The sequence below is a fragment of the Zeugodacus cucurbitae genome, chromosome 3 (genome assembly GCF_028554725.1).
Source record: "Zeugodacus cucurbitae isolate PBARC_wt_2022May chromosome 3, idZeuCucr1.2, whole genome shotgun sequence".
NCBI lineage: Eukaryota > Metazoa > Arthropoda > Insecta > Diptera > Tephritidae > Zeugodacus > Zeugodacus cucurbitae.
In genome coordinates, this window is record NC_071668.1 from 167,399 (window position 1) to 185,877 (window position 18,479).

Sequence of the window (18,479 nt, forward strand, 5' to 3'; positions counted from 1 at the left end):
AAATTGAAATATTAATATGAAATTTTGTATATATGTACAAAGACAAGAGATATCGGTAGAGTTTCGAGTCAGGGTTCCCCATATTTAGAAATAATCGTATTTGTTTTGAAAAGTTTTGTCAATAATAATCTTATATGATTATTTAATAATTTTGAATTTAATGTTCGTTGCATGGTATATAATTTACATTCATAACTCTCACCCCCGTTTCCATGAGTGTATAAAGGGATTTTGATCAATTAATTTATAAACAAATATACGAATGAAATATAAAAATTTGCTTAACACCAATACAACTAATTTTGAGAAATCACCATTTTATAGTGCACCGAATTAGCACAGGACTTGATAATATTAAACTTGCCGGTTGGTTTTATGGAATAGTTTGTAGGTAAAAGTAATGTATTAGGTAAGGCATTGAGGCTATCTGGCGTAACATAAAACGAACTTTACGCGATATTTCAAATATTTATCTCAAAAATAGAAAGTATATACTTCATACTTGAGTATCTCAAAATCATATGCTATTGAAAGATCAAATAAAAAAAAAATGTTATTATTTGTCATTATATAAGTATGTAATCTGGACTAATACTACAATTACACTTACAAATAGTTATCTTTATATTAACTGTACTCATACGTAAAGATTATTGGATTCATTAAGCGCGATTATCTAAAGAAATAACACGTATAATGTTTTTTCATTTATTTTAAACGTTTTTATATCTCTCTTGTAGATGGGCATAAGCCTACCGATGCTGATAGCCAGTAACACGACATTAGATACATGGAACACAGTTGGCCAATATTCACCGCCAATCGATAGTGAACGGAACCAGTTGCGAGTTCCTTTACCTATGTCCTTCCCAAACTCGCAAAGTGAAATGAACGTGGCCAGCAGTGCATCGCGAAGCCTTTTCGGTGGAAGTAGTAACAGTGATATAACCGCCAGCCCTCAAAAACCTATGGAATCGTCAGACATTGAAGAAAAAGATGAAATATTAACTAAACGCGAACGTTCAACACCGTCCAGTTTACACAACGTAAGCGGAAGCAGCGACGCCGGTGCTCATATCGGTTGCGTTGGTAATACCGCTATAACAGAAATATGCAACAATGCTAGTACTTGTGGTATTATCGGACGTAGAAGCGGTGTAGATGGAGCTGTCGTTGAGTCAAGAGATGGAGGTTCTAGTCCCATACTAAACACAATTGAAACGCACGAAAAGCGCCGCCGTACTACGCGCGACCATGACGAGTTGGACATAAAGCGCGAACTCGTAGATTACTTTCACCCCCCTCATCCTCCAGCTCCACCCGATTCTCACCGTTCATATAGTTCCACCGATGAGAACCGAATCGGTGGAGTTGATCCTGATGATTTTGCTCAAGACTTGCGCGTTAGCGCGGCAGCTGCCGCCGCAGCTAAAGGCATAAACTTCAGTCAGTTTGTATTACCAAGAAATTTACGCCACTCATCAGAATCGATAGATGAGAAATTCACTCCGCTCAATATGCGTAAACTGAATTCCGTGTCGGCCACCGCACCAACCGCAGGGCAAATGCTTATGAATTCCTTACTATCTAACGAAAGTTTATCAGAGGAAACTGCCACAAGCACTAGTGGACGCAACAAAAGCGCATCCCAGGATACGGCATCCACTTCTGCGGCAGCTGCAGCAGCTGCTATTTATGCTGAAAGTCTGAATAAAGATGATTGCGATTTCATCGGATCGAATGTTACACTAAAGCTCCGATCAATGGACCGCACCCAAAGAATCATAGCCGAAAAATTAATTAGTGAAGTTCTTTTTTATGGACAATTCAACGAGCTAGAACGAAACGCTCACATCCAACCTAAGTGACAGCAGCTAACAAAGCCTCGTAAAGGTTTCTAATTATAAAGAAAATATAGCACAGAATTCGCAGTAGATTATGTTTCCTAACAAATTTATACAAAAAGAACGTAATGAAATAAGGTGTAGTTCCTTTGCTTGGTACTCGAATAACCTAAAAAAAAAACAAAACTATCTATTTCCCTGTTTAATTACACACGTACATACATATATTATTTTTATGAAATCAATATATTTAAGAATCAACCCATATGAAAGTTATATAAAAATCCTTGCAGTACAAATTCATATATGTATATATACATACATAAATTAATTTACATGAACTTATACCTGTTTATAAGTTCATGCGCTGAGTATGCACTCTGATCTTTGGATCCTACTTAATAACTTAAATTGTTTTGACATTCAATTTTCAACAGTTGTGGCCGAAATTATCTGGTATTTTGTCATCCCTTCGATGAATAAAAATGCTTTTGTGTTTGCACAAGTGCTTAATGTGCAGGACCAAAAATTAAAAAAAAAAGAATATTTCTTAAATTTTCAAAAATTTTCTCCCTGTTTGACTATTCGATTAGCTACATATAAAAACTAAAATATTTGATGAATTCACTTCTCTTATTTATATATTTATAATTTGTTGCTCATAATAAGCTATTTTAATGAATTCCCTATTCCAATTTCTCTGAGCATCAGTCAACTCGTTTTTGCATGTTTCTAAGTATTTTTTATAAATAGATATTAGATCAGTTGCAAGTGTAATCAGTAATCTAGTCACGAATCTGTCAGTGTGAGTGTTAGGAACCCCTCCCCCTTTTTAAAGGTTTTATATATTTATTGATATTGAAAAACTGAGCCAACGAAAAGGAACAAAATCAATTGAAATGAATTCAAAGAATTATGTACCTCGCTTATTTTTCAGTCATCTTTTTAATACAAAAATGAACATACATATATACCTTTAAAACAAATATACACTGTGTGAGCAGTTAACTACAAACAAACAAATAATAAAAAAAAACCTTCATTAAGAAGTACATAAATATTAATAGGCATTTTTAATATAAGAAAATTACTGATAAATATTTTATGTTTTAATTTCCTTCTTTTCTAATCGATATACTTTAATTATTGATATATTTGTATATTCTTGATAATATACACTATATTTAAGAAATTTTACAATGCAAAATACAATAATAACCTAAATATAGGTAAAGAGAGGTCCTAAACATAAATACACGTATACGTTTAAAAGATGTAGTGAATACATATATATTATATTACATATAAATCGATTGGTGTTAAATTTGCATAAGTTATATCGGATTAATATGTATGCGTGTAGAGTGACTGACAAATGTCCATGCCTGACCATTCTTCATATAGTCAAATTAATAAAGTAATAAAGCAGTAAACAGTTTTTGTTTTTAACACAATTTTTCATATTTTCAAAAAACAATACATATATGGTCTTTAATCATAATTAAAGCATATTATAATTGTGAGTATTAATTTATATTTATATAAAACACGCTCTGACTTATGTAGTATGGTGATGGTCATATTAAGATCTTTTGATCTTTATTGGTCACAATAAATGGAATCGCAGAAAGTCTTTGGGATAATGTTAGTATATTGTACTCCAAATTATAATTGTGCTTATGCATATTTTCATGTGTTCTCTGAACTGAATGGGATGTATAAATGTTTTAGAATCTTATGCAAGCTGTAATATATATTTTTATAAAATTACAAGAATTTAAATTGTTAGACAACATGTATTTTTTAATTAAAATAGGTGTGGAAAACTAAAACGAATTATACTGTACCTTTTTTGAAAGAACTTTAATCATAAGATTTTTTTAATATTGTATATGATATACATATGTTTAATGTACATTCATATATATGTACCTACTAGTTAGAAACAATTTCAGATAATAAATAATGACATGATTTGCAAAACTGAATTATAAAAAATGGATAAAAAAATAAATGTATATCTTTGGTTTATTAATGTCGAAATTGAAATTTATATTAAATCCGCACCTTAATAGTAAGTATATAAATTATTTTTTTGTAATTATTGAACTTTTCCATTTAAATTAGAATTTTAGATAAATAGAGTTGGATCACCGCCTCCGACCGAATAAAATCAAGTATTTTCCAAAAATATAAGCGAGAGAGACGCCGATTTTACGATTACACACGGAAACATGTCTGGCGTCTGACATCTATCCTTAGCGGCTGCTACAGCCAAAGTAAGCAATTTTTACCGCACGCCAAGGGCATGTATATCAAAATCAAAAAACCTCTTGATAATTGAACCGTTATTGTACTCTAGCAACAAAAGTTGCTAAGAGAGTATTATAGTTTTGTTACCCAACGGTTGTTTGTAAGTCATTAAACTAAACGAGTTAGATATAGGGTTATATATCAAAATAATCAGGATGACGAGACGAGTTGAAATCCGGATGTCTGTCTGTCCGTCCGTCCGTGCAACGGATAACTTGAGTAAAAATTGAGCTTTCTTAACGTAACTTAGAACACGTATTCCTTGGCTCTCTGAGGAGGTTGCTTTCGAAGATGGGCAAAATCGGAAAATTGCCACGTCCACAAAATGGCGAAAACCAAAAATCTGTAGTGTCATAACTAAGCCATAAATAAAGTTAAAAAAAATTTGGAATAAAGGATCGCATTAGGAAGGGGCATATTTGGATGAACCCATACAAAGGTTAGGTTGAAAATTACTAAGAGTCAGAAAAACGTCAGAAACACTAAATTTTACAGAAGGAAGCTACACTCAGATTTTTTTACAAAATGAAAAATTGGCGTGGCTTCGCCTACTTATGGGTAAAAAAAAATCTCGGTATATAATATTTTCTTGAAACCCTATTAACACGGATAAAAAATGGGGGAAATCGGTTGACAACCACGACTACTTTCCTTATAACTCAATTTTTCCATCTGATTCCTTCACTTTATAATATATACATAAGGAACCAATGAAGATAGCGGAATAAAACTTTACACAAATAGTGCATATCATCTCTGGCTTCACTTGTGAAAAAATTGTCGAAAACGGATTATAACTTTTCAAGGCCCCAGATATCGATCATGTTGAACTCAGCGCCTAAAGGTAAATTTTAACCGAAAATATGGGTATATCTCTCAGATAATTTAATGCAATTCAGAGGAAATAGGTTATAGGTTTTTCAAAAACACATTGGGCTTTATTCCGTATATATGTATTGGTTAATATGTGAGATATCTTAGCAAAATTATGTAAGCGTATAGTCTTGTATATAGTGTACCTTGCTGGTGGAAATGAATGAAATCGGTTCAGGAGTTACCTCAGCCCTTATAAGAATATATGATGACTTTCGTTATTATATTAAACTTTGTGCCGAATTTATGGGTAAATTTGTGTGTTATCTTTATAATTTTTTTAAATAAATTGCGAGAGTATAAAATGTTCGGTTGCACCCGAACTTAGGCTTTCCCTACTTGCCATTATTTTCTAAGGCATGTTTTTTTTCAAAGAAAGACATATTTTGTGTTACGACACATCTTGTCATAGGGTGAATTTGGTTTTCTATTCAGAAAAAACGACACATTTTGTATAACAACGATATTTGTGATAAAGTTATTAAATTTTTCATGTTGATTTTTTTCGGTAAAATCGACACATTCAGGTTATGAGGTAACGACATAATTCAAAAGGGATCACGTTTATGCCTAAGAAAAAGCCTTAGTACACTCTTTTTAGTCTACTTATGCTCAGCATTGTGTTTAATATATATTACACGCCACTAGTTTAGTCAATAAACGTATGGCGTTTTTCTATATTCAATTGTAAACTTTAAACAGCTCTCCTGAAAAATCGACTTTTTTGAGTTGTGACACTATTCATGTAAATGAGCGATATTGCACCTAAAAAATATGAAGTCAAGTAAAAACAGTTAGTAGTCGATTATCTACTGCTAGTCGATACTCGTAATAGGGATGATTATTTGAAAAATTAATCGAACGTAAAATACAACGCGTACACTTTTTCTTTAAATATAGCCAAACCTTGAACTGTAAGCAGTGGTGTAGTTTAATGATATTGATATTTGTGTATACTATAATACGGGATGACAGTAAGATAATACACAAAAAAAGCGACGACCGACTCAGTTGCCTGTGATAGTCAACCATATTGTGAGTGTCGGCTAGTACTAAAATAGCGATTGCCGGTGCTATTTTACATAAGTTTCGGTCACTCGCTCAACCATCGACTATGAATGCTTTGCAATCGCTTATACGGCGACAGTTATTTAGTCGTTAGAAATTTTTGATTGTTCTCGACCAAGTTATATATATATATATTTGGCGCAGGAACCGCTTTAAGCGATTATAGCCGAATCCACCAGAGCGCGCCACTCATTCCTCCTTTTTGCTTTTTGGCGCCAACTGGAAACACCAAGTGAAGCCAGGTCACTTTGCACTTGGTCTTTCCACCGGAGTGGAGGTCGTCCTCTTCCGCGGCTTCCTCCAGCGGGTACTGCATCGAATACTTTCAGAGCTGGAGTGTTTTCTTCCATCCGTACAACATGACCTAGCCAGCGTAGCCACTGTCTTTTTATTCGCTGAACTATGTCAATGTCGTCGTATAAATCGTACAGCTCATCGTTCCATCGTCTGCGGTATTCGCCGTTGCCAATGTTTAGAGGACCATAAATCTTGCGCAAAACCTTTCTCTCGAAAACCCCAAGAGTCGTCTCATCGGATGTTGTCATCGTCCACGCTTCAGCGCCATACATCAGGACGGGAATAATGAGCGACTTATAGAGTTTGATTTTGGTTCGTCGAGAGAGGACTTTACTTTTCAATTGCCTACTCAGTCCAAAGTAGCACCTGTTGGCAAGAGTGATTCTGCGTTGGATTTCAAGGCTGACATTGTTGGTGTTGTTAATGCTGGTTCCCAGATAAACGAAATTATCTACAACTTCAAAGTTATGACTGTCAACAGTGACGTGGGAGCCAAGACGCGAGTGCGCTGACTGTTTGTTTGATGACAGGAGATATTTCGACTTGTCCTCATTCACCACCAGACCCATACGCTTCGCTTCTTTATCTAGTCTGGAAAACGCAGAACAAACGGCGCGGTTGTTGCTTCCGATGATATCAATATCAAAGTCGAAGAAGAAGTCGCACGATAGTGAGTCACCCTGTCTGAAGCCTCGTTTGGTATCGAACGGCTCGGAGAGGTCCTTTCCGATCCTGACGGTGCTTTTTGTGTTGCTCAACGTCAGCTTACATAGCCGTATTAGTTTTGCAGGGATACCAAATTCAGACATCGCGGCATAAAGGCAGCTCCTTTTTGTGCTATCGAAGGCAGCTTTAAAATCGATAAAAAGATGGTGAGTATCGATTCTTCTCTCCCGGGTCTTTTCCAAGATTTGGCGCATTGTGAATATCTGGTCCATTGTAGATTTTCCAGGTCTAAAGCCACACTGATAAGGTCCAATCAGTTCGTTGACGGTGGGCTTTAGTCTTTCACACAATACGCTCGACAAAACTTTATATGCGATATTGAGGAGACTTATACCACGGTAGTTGGCGCAGATTGTGGGGTCTCCCTTCTTATGGATTGGAGCACACTAAGATTAGAATCGTCAGGCATGCTTTCTTCCGACCATATTCTACAAAGAAGCTGATGCATGCACCTTATCAGTTCTTCGCCGCCGTATTTGAATAGCTCGGCGGTAATCCATCGGCCCCCGCCGCTTTGTTGTTCTTCAAGCGGGTAATTGCTATTCGAATTTCTTCATGGTCGGGTAATGGAACATCTATTCCATCGTCATCGATTGGGGAATCGGGTACGCCATCTCCTGGTATTGTACTTTCACTGCCATTGAGCAGGTCGGAGAAATGTTACCCAAGTCGACCAAGTTACCCAATAGCAAATTAGAATATAATCCCTCAATCGACTGTGGTCTATTCTACTGGCAGTCGACACTCACAATAGGGATGTTGTTTCTGTTTTCTGTATACAACAATCCGTAGCTATATGTAATACAAATACTGATATAGTTTGTGCTGTCGTTCATCTTATGAGGACGTAAATTATAGAATATTTCTTTCTACAACATAAGCAAAAAATACATATTCAATTGTTGCTGGAGTGTAATGATATACTTCAATTGAAATAAATATTTGAATCCTTTATTAAAACTTTTAATATGTCGTCTCGTCAAATTATGTTACCAGAAGTTACTGCAATTAGCTATATACATATATGATAAACTTTTTGAAATTTTACGCAATACGAATTTAATTTTTTAAAACTTTTAAAATGCTCATAATTTTATTTTCCACACATTTTTTTATCGAATTAGCGAAAACAAGGTTTTAACAATTTGGTTCTGCTTTTATATTTGAGTTTGCACGAGTACGTCGTTATTGAGAATACATGTTATGTTGCATATTCTGGTTGTGGTCTTCATAATTTGTGCCACGCGGCATTTAAAATTCAAATCCAAAAGATGCCCCAGGCCCAGTTCCGCTACTAAACTGGAAGAAATGACGAAACATTTGGTTGGGATCAAAATCTGTAAAAGAAAGAAAAGCAAAAACAAAATTGTTGTCAACAGAAATTCAATGATAGGTGAAACGATGTATTTATGTATATGAAACTTTTTTAACATCCCGTCCTGTATTTATAAAAATTCAAAAAAAAACAATGATTACCTTGCTCCTGATCCTCTATATCTTGACCGCTGTCATATCGCATCTTTTTACGTTGGTCTGACAAAATTGCATAAGCTTCACCTATTTCTTTGAATTTTAACTCCTCCTCTTTACGTTCTTCTGCACTGCTGTTAGCATGTCGATCAGGGTGATGAACCAAAGCTTTTTTACGGTATGCTTTCTTTATTTCATCTTCGGTAGCATTGCGTGATATACCAAGAATTTTGTAATAATCTTTACGCTTAGACTTCTTTAAGGCAAGTTTCGCATCTCGCAATAACTTTTTAATCTCGGGAGTCTTCTGCAACTGCAATGCCGCCTCATAGTCATTCACACACTCATCAAATTTCTCTAGATCATTGTAACAACGCGCACGTAAAAGCAGTGCCTTCAGATACTGTGAATTAATTTCCAAAACACGTGTACAATCGGCGATAGCATCACGCAAAGAACCAATTTTTGAGTTTACCAAAGCTCGATTGTACAACAGTTTTGAATTTATGTCCTTATTCAACTCGTCAATTTTTAGGGCATCCGTATAGATAGTTTGTGCTTCTCGAAAACGACCCGATTTAAAGAGAGTGTTACCATTTTCCTTCATGTCTTTCAATGCTTTACTTTTGTTTCGCATCTCTTTAGCTTTTTTATGATCAGGGTCAAGCTGGAGCGCACGCTCAAAATGCAATATACCTTTCTCAAGATTGTCAGTGTAGTAAAGACACAAGCCACGAACATATATTGCATCCGCAGAAGTGGTATCTAACTTCATAACACTTACAGCAATGTCAACAGCTTCATCACAGCGACCAAGAAATGCGAGACATTCAGCTTTGAGCAGACGATATCTGTAAAGTAATAAAATTGCACAGTAATTATTTTATGCAAAAAGTGCGTAAACGACCCAAATGATCTTTGATATAAACAAACCTAAGGCAGGCTGGAGCAATAGCCAATGCACTGTCTAAATAATACACTACATTGCGGTACGCCTTAGAGTCATAATTTGTTTGTATCGTCTTCTCCAGCAGACGCAACTGCTGCATTCCCTGTTGTTCTACTTTGACAGCATTGCTTTGTGAGTCTAATTCGAGCACCTTTTTGATTGCTTGCTCGCTACCCACCATATCGCCCATTATTAAGCAGCATTTGGCAATCCGTGCGTACGCTTTGTCGAACTTCGGATCTAGACGAACTGCTTGGCGAGCGTCGCTTAAGGCATTTATATAGTTGGAAAGCATCATGTAACAGGCGGAGCGATTGCCATAATACGCAGCAAAGTCAGGACACAATTGAATGGCATCAGAGTAAAGCTTAAGCGCAGCATGGTAATTTTGTGCTTTATATTGGTCGTTACCCAACTTCTTTTTCTCTTCAGCAATACTATAAAAACATTAGGAAATATTATAAATCACAAATAATTATAAACATACAATATATGTATATACATAAATAAGGCATTGTATGAATATTTCGAGTTATCATACTATATAAAAGCAAAATATTATTCTATTACAGTGATCCCGCCAATCCAAACCAGGAAGTTAACAATAAACTTTTATATATTGGCTATTTGATGCAAAATAAAATTGAGTGGAGTAGAGGAGGCGTCTTGATGAATCCTTCATAAGCAAATCATTTAAGCTATAGCTTGTCCAACACCTTTCGTTACACGTAACATATTTGTGTAGTTATTTATTTTTTATTGAATACATAAATTAAATTATTTTATTTCACTTTTTCAAATTTAGTCAATATCTGATTTGTACCTTTCACAGTATTAGTTACTTCAATAGGTGCTTGCTTTTGTTTGTTATTGTTTATTTAATACATGAAAATACTTTTCTATGTGAAAAGTATCTAAGAATGTTCAGTCATAACACATTTTAGACATGCAAGCGCCTTACATCTTTCTAAACTGCAATAAAATAACCCGACTGGGACATTTTGCAACTTCATGTCTTAACGCTATTACACTGCTTCTTTTGTTATCCATAAAAAAAAAAAACAAATAACAAAACAAAATTACGATACGATAGCAAAAATTTTTGAATTTCGAACAAAAACATTAAAAACAAAAAAGAATACTTTTGACATAAAAGAATATCAACAATTATAAAAACATCGTTAACTCCAATTTCAAATTGCTTCTATCAAATGTAAAGTACGAAGTACAATATTCTAAACGCAACTAGGGTGAATGTTATTCCTTAATAGTTTGGCTGTAGGGTCTTCTCGATTATGGTTCGTTCATTTATTACAATTGTTAAGCTTTCAAATCATGTGACAAACACGTTTGATTTTATTTTAAGAGTGATTCTCGTTATTCTAATCGTTATTCTTTTAAATTTTCTTCAAGTATAAAATCGTTTCAATGTCCAATGTTGAAACTCAATTAACTATATACCATAGAGCTCAGATATTATCAGAAAAGTTGATATTTTAAAAATTTCAATTGCATTTTCGCAAATTTATTCAAATCCAATTGTGTGATCGGTATCGAATGCCATTACAGTACCACTTTATCGCCAGCTACGGCAAGATGAAAAATTGTTAACAGCTATTAATCCATATTTTGTTTACTTGAAAAAAAAAAACACCGAAAACTACCCAATTCAAATACCACCAAAAACTCACTTTCAAAGTCATGTACGTGTTAAATACTTTGCCTGTACAACAGATTCGGTGAGTAAGCAAATAATTGATCATTATATATAGAATTACTATCAACATATCCTTCTATTTGTACCTTGGGGTCACCAAGTTAAAAAACGTTAATTAAAAATTTAAATAATGTAGGCCAATGCCCTCCGTACTACTAATGTTCATTTCGTGTGCTTGTTGTTGCAATTTCATGTAAGCATAAAGCAAATGAGGATCAATTAAGTTATTCGTAACTTTGTTTTGCGCCGATAAATAAGAAACTCGATTAAAAGTCAATGCTTTTCAGTCTAGTTACGAAATTCGAGGGCAAATATTGCCTATTTGCAGGCTAACTTCGAAAAACATAGAAAGGATATTCTTTTTACTTATGACTTAACCTTCCGGGAAAAAAATTGTTTAGTCCAATACCCAACCGATTGTTTTAGTTTTAGAAACTAAATCCCATAAGATCAATATGAATATAAATATAAACACACATGCTTAGATACACATAGTGATCTTTTGACGTATTGACGTAAGGTTTTTAATTATACATTTGCATTTATGTACCTCCTATAAGTTCGCCAAGGAATTCGTATTCAAAATTTTTGGAATTCTAGTAGTATTTAAATACATATCTTTATATGTATGTTTTACAAATAATAATATATTATAGTCAAGTAAAAATATAATTTTCACCTTTGATATTTTACAAATAGTTTGTTTGTCTAATTTCCAAGTAGTACTTCATTGGCTGATAAATTAAACGATTTTTTTTTAAATATTTTCTAAATGGTATGTGGCAATTGATACTTACTATATCATTTTTGCTAAAGACGCTTCGAAAGTGGGCCTCATGTGCTACTTTTATTTATTTTGCAGTGATAAGCTTTTGTGAATGCTGGCACTTGTAAAATCAAACGTTTTATTACAAATATTATAAGTTAAGAACAAATAAAATTGCTGTAATGCGATTTTTTGGTATCAAACACCTCCACAGTGTGCTGTAAGTATTTATAGTTTTGTAAGAATACTACTGGCTATTTTTTCATCAATTTCTGTATGTACTTAGTTGCTTTTTTAAGTACAATAGTTTAAAAATAGCTAAACACTGCCAAATTAACCAAATGTTCAAAATACGCACAATTATAGATCAAACAGAAGAAACTTCTTACTTCAGACAAGTTTTGTTTGCACAATTTTTGTGTATATAAACAGTTGTGACAGAGAAAAAATACTTGTATATATTTTTTTCAAACAAATAGTCTATAACTTTTGCCAGTGATTTCAAAGTCGAGTTGTTTTTAATAATTGCATTAAATAGCTGCAGTTATTTTAGTTGGTCGCGCCGCTGCAAAAAACGCACTGATGCGATAGCGGTTTTTATATTCAATAATATATGTGCATTGTTTGAATATGCTATTCTTTTAATCTTGCAAAGTATATATGTATAAGTACATATGTTTACACATGATAGTTTAGCATAAATATTTATCGATCATTTATTTACCTACAAATGTATGAGTAACGAAGTGCAATGAAAATATAAAAAGCTTCTTCATTAAGCTTTTTATATTCTCGAATTATGTTGCAAAGAGTATAACAGTTTGGGTCACCAATTGAGTATGCATTTACCAAAAAGCCAACGAAAAACTAACAGTTAACATTTTAGAATGCAAGATTTGTTACCTTAATTATTATTAAATTAGTTAAAGGTTTTGTCGTGTATTTTCCATCACAGCTTTACAATCCATTTTTGGTGTTATGAATTTTATTTTTTTATTTATATTTAGCAGATAAAAATTGCAAATAAAAAAATTAGTTAATATAATTTAATATTTTTTGTTTTTGCTTATTCGACTAAAAACCGTTGTGCTGCACATAAGAAAATGGCTTCATGATCACTCGATTTCTTTGTAAATTTTAAGTATGTATTAACTAATTAAAAGTTGTTAATATCCAGATTCTATATTGAAATAATGAACAACCGTCAACTTCCCATTATTGCTGGCAATTAACAAAAATACAGTGGAGATGAGTTGAAGACTAGGAAACTAAGACGGTTATAGTTGTTAATGAGAGTTTAAATATTATGAAACAGACCATTTTTGCGAAATGCATTACAATCAAACTAATTGAAGAAACCAAAAATGCTTCAAAAATTCATTTTACTCAAAAAGTGCACTACCGGAGGAGAATAGATTAATCATTATAATCAGAGTTGGAAAACTTAAAAAAATGCCGATGTAAACCGTAATAAGTTTACAAATCGCGAATGGATTATTTTTTAGAACCCAAATGCTAAAATATGTTTCCATTTAAGTTAAATCTGCTACCTGCGCTATGCTAAAACTTTGGATAACACCACAAAATATAAAATTTACCTAAAATATGTTATTTAAAAAAATACAGGAAGGAACGAATCAATTCTGAAATTCAGATAAGCCACACGAAAACATATACTTTCGCTCTTATATGAATTAGAAGTAATAAAGATAATATGCATATATTTTAAAACCGCACCTATGTCAAAAAATATAATTTACATTATCTACAAATGTGGTAATGCAACATAATATATAACACAAATCAGTTCTAGTGTTATTTAATCTAAACATGTTATCAAATTTTCATATAATTAGTGGAGTTTTCATAGTTCTCCGAGGAACTGCAAACTGCAAAATGAAATGTTATGTGGTTCCAAAATTAAATAATACCAAAATATATTTTCAGTAAGTATGTACATATATAGGATCAAATTTCTTCACTTTTTTAAACATCTCACAAATTTGTCTATATACTACATATGTACATATGTACACACAATTGCATGTTATTATCATTTCTATTATTTGCTCCTAAAAAAATTATTTGTACATATTCACTTAAATCCTATAAAAGTACAAAAAAAAATTGCATATATTATGAGTACTCACGTTGCATTATCCTTGGGGACAATTTGTTCGGCATCCAGTTCTACTGTCTCAACCTCCATGTCTGATGATTGTTCCTGTTCGTTGTCACTGTCTAATACAATCACTTCATCCATCAAATATAAGTCACCAAAAGTAGCTAGACTTTACTATAACAGTTTTATTTGCCTAATTACAAGATCTTTCTGTTGGAGCCGAAGGCGACTCCAACAAATATACGAATGTATGAGAACCGAAATTCCGACCAAAACGCGTGCAGAACTTCACGCCGATTGCAATTACCGAGAAATAATAAAAAATATAAGGAAAGAAACCACTGGAAAAGAAAGACAGCGCACAAAGAGAATGGCCAAATTGATTAAAGATTAATAAAGTTAATATTATATTAAATAACACGCTTAACAATTTTTCTAAATTTTCTGATTTTCGACTTGTCTGAAGTATACGCAAGTATTGGCAAGTATATTCAACATTATACACATTTCCCTACCTATGCTTGAAAAAAACTTTATGTTACCTATAGGGCCCCAAAATAAAAAGGAAAACAAATCTTTCCACTTCTTTTTTATCTTTTGTCTTTCTATCCTTCTGATGAGTCACTATACAACTCTGTTGATTGAAGTATTGCCAGAATTAATTAATTTTGACCTGCTTAAAAACCTATAGATAAAAGTCAAAAAACATTTCGAAATTTAGACCTATTAATACCTAAATTGCTTTTCTATTGCTTAATAAATTATTTCATTGTTTGACTTTTAAAAATGGTAGACGACTGTAATATTTGAATTGCCCAAAGTGTATTCAACAAAGTGAACTAAATATATGACATTTAATTTTTCATTACCCGAATTTGACATGTATGTTGCCATTGATTTAATCCTAACATTTATTCAAAAATTCAAATTTTGAAATTCAAAAGTAAACAAATATCAAACCAAAAAAAAAAATTTTTTTAGAATATGTATTCAAGTGCCTTCATATTGTTCAAGATAAAGAAAAAGACGGGTTAATGTAAACAAATACATGAATTGTTTCCTATTTTATTGTCAAACAAGGATATGTCAAATAGATAGTTCATTTTGTTGAATACACTTTGGATTTACCAAAACAAAACACCATATAAACACGGACGATATGCCATCTGGCGGTTGATAGTAAATCGTTAATGAGATATTAATTTTATATCTGGTAACACTTTTTTAAACGCACATGCTTTTGTTTAATAATTTGTTCTATCTGTTACTAAATATCGTTTCCTAAGTAATAATGAAATCTGTTAAAAAAGATAGGATATTACTTGATTCTAAACCTTTATCAACTATTAAAAAAACTAAGCCAAAACAGGCATTAAAGGCTATAAAAAAAGTTAAGGATAAAGTTGAAAATTTGACTGATTTAAACAATGTGGACACAGCACAAATGGAAAAATCTAAGAAAAAACGTCAGTCAACCATTCAAATTAAAAAAACCTCGAAAAATATAAAGAAACCGCTCAAATCTCACAAAGACGAGCTTGAAAGTTTGAAAGATATCGATCCTGAGTTCTATGACTTTTTAAAGCAAAATGATAAAAAATTATTGGATTTCAATTTGTTTGACAGTGATGAATCTGAGGATGATAATGAAAGTAACATCGCTATGCTCAAGAGTAAAAATAATCCCACTGTTGATGAAAATAATAGTGATGAAGAAATAGATGATAATGAAAGGAAATACCACACACCTAATCAAGAATTAGAGGTAGCGAGCGATGAAAGTGACTATGAGAATGATTATGAGGACTCCGTACGTGGTGGCGCCGAAAAAGTAACATTAAATCTTTTGCGTCAGTGGCAAATAGAATTAGAAAAGGAAAATGTTTCCGTGGAAATCGTTCGTAAAGTTATTCAGGCGTTCAGTTCTGCGTTGGCAAGTATTTCAGCGGACGAAAGAAATGTAACACAAACTCATTTCAAAGTGGTCGGTTCAGCAACTTTCAACGGCGTTGTGCAGCTTTGCGTATTGCATATTCAGCCCGCAATTCTTCGTATATTAGGTTTGAATTCGCGATCAACAACTCCGCTTCATAAAACCAAAAAATGGGCTAAGGTGCGAGGTTGTTTGCGATATTATTTAACTGATCTTATACGACTATTAGAACAAGTCTCTAGTGCAAACATACTGTCAGTTTTATTGAAACATTTACATCAAATGTCTGGTATGATTGCCTCGTATACATCTCTTGGAAAAACTATTCTTAAACGGTTAATTGTACTTTGGTCAACGGGGGATGAAACGATTCGAGTGCTGGCTTTTCTTTGTATTTTGAAAATAACGCGTAATCAACAGGTTAATATGAATAGATTTTAAATATTATTATTTTTTCTTTTTTATATTATTTTATACAACTAATTTTCTTTAATTTTAGGATTCAATGCTGCACCATGTCCTAAAAGCTATGTATCTTTCATATGTGCGTAATTCAAAATTTGTGTCCCCAAACACTCTACCCAGCATAAATTTCATGCGACGGTCACTAGTAGAAATGTTTGCTTTGGATTTAAACACTTCCTATCAGCACGCATTTCTTTACATTCGACAACTGGCGATTCATTTACGCAATGCGGTCATATTGAAAAAAAAGGATAGCTTTCAGGCTGTTTATAATTGGCAGTATGTTAATTCTCTGCGTTTATGGGCTGACCTTTTAGGTGCTACAACCAACAAGCCTCAATTGCAACCTCTTGTATATCCTCTTGTTACCATCACATTGGGAGTGATTCGTCTTATACCAACTGCACAATACTTTCCATTACGTTTCCATTGCATAAAAGTGCTGATAACCTTGGCCAGAGAAACACGCATATTTATACCAATCCTTCCATTAATTATTGAAGTTTTGCGCAGCAATACTTTTAACCGCAAGCATACAATTGCCTCGATGCGTCCATTGCAGTTTACATGTATTTTAAGACTTAACAAGGGCCAATTGTCTGAAAATGGGTTTCGTGATGAAGTTATCGAGCAAGTGAATGGTCTCACTTTAGACTACTTGGCGCATGAGTCAGCATCTCTAGCATTCAGTGATTTAGTTGTTCCAACGGTACTATCACTGAAAAGTTATCTTAAACTGTGTCGCAATGCTAATTATTCAAGGAAAATAAAACAACTGTTGGATAAGGTTCAGGAAAATGCACGATTTATCGACCAAGAACGAAGAAAAATTACATTTTCTCTCAATGATATAGCTCAAGTTCAATCTTGGGAATCAAAGGTGTATAATAAGGGAACACCATTAGCTATTTACTATGAAAGTTGGTTGAAGACTCACGAAACTAAGAAGAGACGTCAAGCTGCTCAAATTGACAACATCAACATAGATTATGATATTCCAAGCATAAAGCGTTTGAACAAAGGTGGTGTAAAAATTAGGAATGAAAATGGTGAAGTCGAATTATTCCCATCGGAATCCGAAGATGACGAACAATTATTGACAAGTATAAATAAAGAAAACACTAAAGACATTAAGAAAAAAGGTAATCGAAAAAATAAATTGGATAATGAAAATCAAAATAAACAGGCAGAACGGGAAGCTGATATACCATTAGAAGAATCGGAACATGAAGAAATTGTCGACATAGTGAAGGAGCTTGACATTGACGATTGGTGAAAAGAAAGTACATAATTAAGTTGTATTTAATTTAAATAATAAATTTATATATTATTTACATTCAATATATGGCAAAGTCCTACATGTGAATTACTTTTTCTCTGGATCTTTGCCAGGTATAATTTCATACTCTTTATACTTGGGGAAAGTGCCAATTGTTTCATTTTCTTTGGGCAACAACTTTCCTCTATCATCTTTTGCTCCATACGTTGCATCGAGTTCTGCAGCATTGCGCCGCTTCATTTCCATTATGGATAAATTTCTAACTAGCTCTTCACGAGTTGGTGGTTCATTTCTCCGACCACGTAACCATGCTTCCCATTCAGCTGTAAGTTCTTGATCGAATGCTTCCTTATCTGACGGTACGAAATATCGGGAGGCCTTCCTCTTCCCTAATGATGCATTTGCAGGAATTTCATAATATTTATTGCCGAAATAATCTTCCCCTATGAAGTTTCCTTTTATCTGTCGAGGTCGTAACGATTTCAGAAAATTGTTGATAATTATTTTAATAAGATCACGAGATGGCGTTTTTGAAGCCATTATTGTTTAAAAGATATATCACTATTCTTCGTAAATTATCCTACTATTGTAGCAATTTTAATAGTGTTGCGTAAATAAGAATAAGATGTAAAATAAACAGATGATAAACGAAAAAGT

The 18,479-nt window shown here is 33.2% G+C and overlaps 4 protein-coding genes across 11 annotated transcripts in view; 2 read left to right on the forward strand and 2 right to left on the reverse strand.

Annotated features, from left to right (window-relative positions):
* LOC105209589 (uncharacterized) overlaps positions 1-8,845 on the forward strand; it is a 25,150-nt gene extending 16,305 nt beyond the window's left edge. For all 4 annotated transcript variants that reach the window (XM_054228085.1, XM_029038745.2, XM_011180047.3 and 1 more), the window contains exon 3: positions 741-8,845. In XM_054228085.1, coding sequence (XP_054084060.1) covers positions 741-1,868 — 1,128 coding nt within the window. In that variant the 3' untranslated portion in view covers positions 1,869-8,845. The remainder of the gene's footprint in view (positions 1-740) is intronic.
* Positions 8,051-14,795, reverse strand: LOC105209590 (dnaJ homolog subfamily C member 7). Of its 5 annotated transcripts, none has more exons than XM_011180051.3 (5): positions 14,661-14,795; positions 14,174-14,486; positions 9,525-9,977; positions 8,598-9,442; positions 8,051-8,458 (listed from the first exon to the last, which is right to left on the reverse strand). In XM_011180051.3, the coding sequence occupies exons 2-5, from the start codon at positions 14,284-14,286 to the stop codon at positions 8,373-8,375; spliced, it is 1,497 nt and encodes a 498-aa protein (XP_011178353.1). In that variant the 5' UTR covers positions 14,287-14,486; positions 14,661-14,795; the 3' UTR covers positions 8,051-8,372. The 5 variants fall into 5 exon arrangements, with proteins under 5 accessions (XP_011178353.1, XP_054084065.1, XP_011178354.1 ...); XM_054228090.1 differs by having other exon boundaries at positions 14,174-14,431; positions 14,661-14,758; XM_011180052.3 differs by having other exon boundaries at positions 14,688-14,709.
* Positions 14,796-15,355: 560 nt separating this feature from the next.
* On the forward strand, positions 15,356-17,884 carry LOC105209591 (nucleolar complex protein 2 homolog). The gene is made up of 2 exons (XM_011180055.3): positions 15,356-16,498; positions 16,578-17,884. Exons 1-2 carry the CDS (start codon positions 15,437-15,439, stop codon positions 17,817-17,819), a joined length of 2,304 nt encoding a protein of 767 aa, XP_011178357.1. The 5' UTR covers positions 15,356-15,436; the 3' UTR covers positions 17,820-17,884.
* On the reverse strand, positions 17,835-18,461 carry LOC105209592 (NADH dehydrogenase [ubiquinone] 1 alpha subcomplex assembly factor 2). The gene has a single exon (XM_011180056.3). The coding sequence runs from the start codon at positions 18,360-18,362 to the stop codon at positions 17,910-17,912; it is 453 nt and encodes a 150-aa protein (XP_011178358.1). The 5' UTR covers positions 18,363-18,461; the 3' UTR covers positions 17,835-17,909.
* Between the last annotated feature and the right edge of the window lie 18 nt (positions 18,462-18,479).